The 3,277-nt window shown below is 58.0% G+C and overlaps 1 protein-coding gene across 1 annotated transcript in view; it reads right to left on the bottom strand.

The window, feature by feature from the left end:
* Positions 1 to 1,938: 1,938 nt before the first annotated feature.
* Positions 1,939 to 3,277, bottom strand: part of TMPRSS6 (transmembrane protease, serine 6) — a 55,516-nt gene continuing 54,177 nt past the window's right edge. The window contains exon 17 of the mRNA XM_006890149.1: positions 1,939 to 2,191. Coding sequence (XP_006890211.1) covers positions 2,033 to 2,191 — 159 coding nt within the window. The 3' untranslated portion in view covers positions 1,939 to 2,032. The remainder of the gene's footprint in view (positions 2,192 to 3,277) is intronic.

Here is a 3,277-nt window from a genome sequence, read left to right as displayed (position 1 = left end):
CCAGCCCTGTCACTGGGCCCTCAGGGCTCTGCTCTTCTGCCCGCCTGGGCCCAGGCCCTCCAGCCTAGCTCTTAGCTTCCCTATGTCCCCAAAGCAAAGCAGTGATGCCTTGCTGTGACTTTCATGGGGTCAGGTCAGTGGTCTGGGTGGTCTCCCTCTTCACCTGCCTTCAGGGAAGCTGGCCTCACTTTTTGCTACTATAAAGTTTTTTGGGGGGCTGTGGGAGGTACAGGTTGTAGCTTACCACCCCCCCCCATCTTACCACCCCACCTCACTCCTCCTTCTGAAAACTCGGTCCACTACTGTCAGCTTTATCTGTGACCCATTGTGACTAGCCCAGGGTGGTGCTGCCCCCGAGGGTGGCCAAGGCCACACACATGGATGCAGCTTGCCGGCCTCCCGCAGAGCAGCCGGTGGCTTCCAACAGCGAACCTCATCTACCAGGTTTGCGTTTTAGCCAAGTACCCCAGGTGACAATGTGTGGACCACCCTCGCTCTCAGGTTCTTCCATGCACAGGGACCACCTCACTGCCCTGCCTGCTGGGACAGCGCCTCTCCCCGGGGCTGGACGCCCCCTTTAACTGCAGCTTCCCCTCCGCCAGCTCCAGATCTGAAAAAAACCACCTAGCGGGAATCCCTTGAAGTCTGTCTTCCCACTGTGCGGAGGGCTGGGGTGGAAGTGGGGGTGGGAGCTTCAAGAATGAGTTTTACCCTTGAACTCCAGTCTGTGCCCTCTGTTGCCGTGGCCACACACCCTCCAGGTCTCCTGGCCCAACCCCCGCCTCGGCCACTGAGGCCACGCCCCTCTGGCCACGCCTCCAGCCTGTCCTGCTCCCAGGGCCCTGTCACCTGACTTCTCTGGAGCGACCCACCTTCTGAACATCTCCCTCTCAGCTCGTGACACCCTCCCTGGAGCTCCCAGGCCGGGCAGCAGTTCCGCCTTCGGCCGTCGCGCCCGCTGGACATCTGGATGGCTCATCCTCTCCCTGCCCCCACCCAGTGAATCACTGGCCTTTTCAACTATTCATGACCACCGCCCACTCCCCACCCCCGTGCGCCCTGCTGTTGTATAAAAGGCTCAGCGAATGAGTGTAGTGTGGAGAGTCCGTGGACAGGGACCCTGGAGAAAGGCCCCCCCACCAAATGCCTCTGTCCTGGCCCCAATTTCATCTGGAGGCGTCTCTGGGCATCAGTTGCCTGGGGGTGGGGTGGGGTGGGTCCAAAGGATGACCATCCCTTGCCCCACCCCTCACTCTGTCCTGAGGGTCACCAGCTCACTGCCTCTTGGAGTTTCCCCCTCTGCGACCCCCAGCAGACTCCCAAGGCCCAGCTCTCAGCAGCTGCCCCATGCCCCCTCAGCAAGCCTGCTGGATTGCTGAGGACCAGGCTGAGCTGGAAACCAGTCTGGTGCTATCGAGGGCAAGAAGCTGGCAGGAGCCCCATTGAAAACCACAGCAAGACTTTGGGGCAGGTGGCTTTATTCCCCAAGGTGGCCAAGCTCGCCTCCAGGTGAGAGTCTGGGCAACAGAGGCTCAGCTGGCAGGTAGAGGTGGGCGAGGACCCTCAGCTCAGGGTCCCCACCTTTGGCTTTGGTGGCAGCTGGCCCACTTGGCTGTCCTGAGGGCTTTGAGGTGCCCCTCTGGACACCCCTTCCACCCCAGCTTCGCATGGTGGCACGGAGGGACTTCCTGGCTGGTACCACAAGCAGTACATTCTGCTGAATTGCTTCCCTCCAGGACCGTGGTGGACGGAGGAGGAAGAGACTGAGAAGGCATGGGGTGTGATGTGGTGTGGTGTGGTGGGGGGCTGCTGGAGGGCTGGATGTGACCCCAGCCAGGCCTGGTGTCCTCCATGGCCTCCTGGGAGATTCCTGACTATTAGTGGATAGCACTGAGCCTGTGTCCTCTTGGAGCAGACAGGGGGGAGTGGATAGGGCCTCTCACCTCCCCCAGAATACTTGTTCCCACACCTGCTGGGTGTCCTGGACTCCGAGTCCAGGGCCTGGGTCTCAGCTATGTCACATGACAGCTGCTCAGGTCAGCACCTGCTGGATCCAGCCAATCACGCCCGTGATGCGAGTGTAGACACCGAAGTAGTTGGGCCGGCCACAGCCCAAGCCCCAGCTGACCAGCCCCGCCAGAAACCAGCGGCCACTGGGCTCCTTACATACCAGGGGCCCACCAGAGTCACCCTGAAGAGAGAGAAGGGACAGCCATGTCAGAGTCTCCACCATGCAGGTCGGTCACCAGGGCTCAATCCTGACCCCGCATGGCCCTTTGAAAAGCCTAGACCATGTGGCATCGTTAATTTCTCCTGCCATCTTGGCTGGACTACACTGCACAGCTGTCCGGTCCAACCCCAGTCTAGACGCAGCTCTGAAGGCACTGTGTAGATATAACAACACTCAGCAGTAGCTGACGTTTACAGAAAGAAGGTGACCCTCAGTGATGTGGGTGGTCCTCATCCAGCTGAAGGCCTCAAGAGCAAAACCCAGGGTTTTCTGAAAAAAGGTTTCTGCCTCAGGACAGCACCGTGCCTGCCACCTGCCCTACAGAATCTGGCTTGCCAGCCCCTTGCAGTCACATGAGCCAGTTCCTTAAAAATATTCCCTCTGCTTGCCCGTATGTTGTTGTTGTTGTGTGCCTTTGAGTCAGAGCTAGCCCATAGCTGACCCTCCAGTGGGTTCGCAGAGGCAGTTAATCACACAGGAGATTGCCCAGCCTTCCTGTGGCTGAGCAGCTGGTGGATTTGAACCGTGCGTTTTTGGGATTACAGTGCAGCTTCTTAACTATCAGGCCACAAGAGCTCTCAACTATGTACATGTTGTTAGGTGCCACCAAGTCAAGTGTGACACACGGCAACCCTCTGAACACAGACCTGAACCCTGGCCTGTCCTGTGCCGTCCTCACAATCTCTGACACACTTAAGCCCATTGCTGCAGTCGCTGTGTCAGTCCATCTCATCGAGGATCTTCGTCTTGCACTTTTCCAAACAAGATGTCCCTCTCCAAGGAATAGCCTCTCCTAGCAATATGCCCAAAGTATGTGTGATGAAGCTTCTCCGTCTCTGCCTCCAAGAAGCACTCTGGCCAAGCACTTTTCCCAAGACCTGTTTTGTTCTTTGTGGCGGTGCTCTTCTCCAACACCATAGCTCACAGGTATCAATTCTTCTGGAATCCTATTATCTATCTCATGCTTGGGAAGGTAGAGGGTCAACAGAAACGAGGAAGCCATTCAGCAAAATGGGCTGCTGCAGTAGCTGTGGCAAGGGGCTCTTG

The sequence above is a fragment of the Elephantulus edwardii genome, unplaced genomic scaffold (genome assembly GCF_000299155.1).
Source record: "Elephantulus edwardii isolate Elephantulus edwardi_28Jun2011 unplaced genomic scaffold, EleEdw1.0 scaffold00086, whole genome shotgun sequence".
NCBI classification, from domain to species: domain Eukaryota; kingdom Metazoa; phylum Chordata; class Mammalia; order Macroscelidea; family Macroscelididae; genus Elephantulus; species Elephantulus edwardii.
The sequence above is the reverse complement of the archived record's forward strand: the minus strand, read 5'-3'. Positions and strand labels throughout refer to the sequence as shown.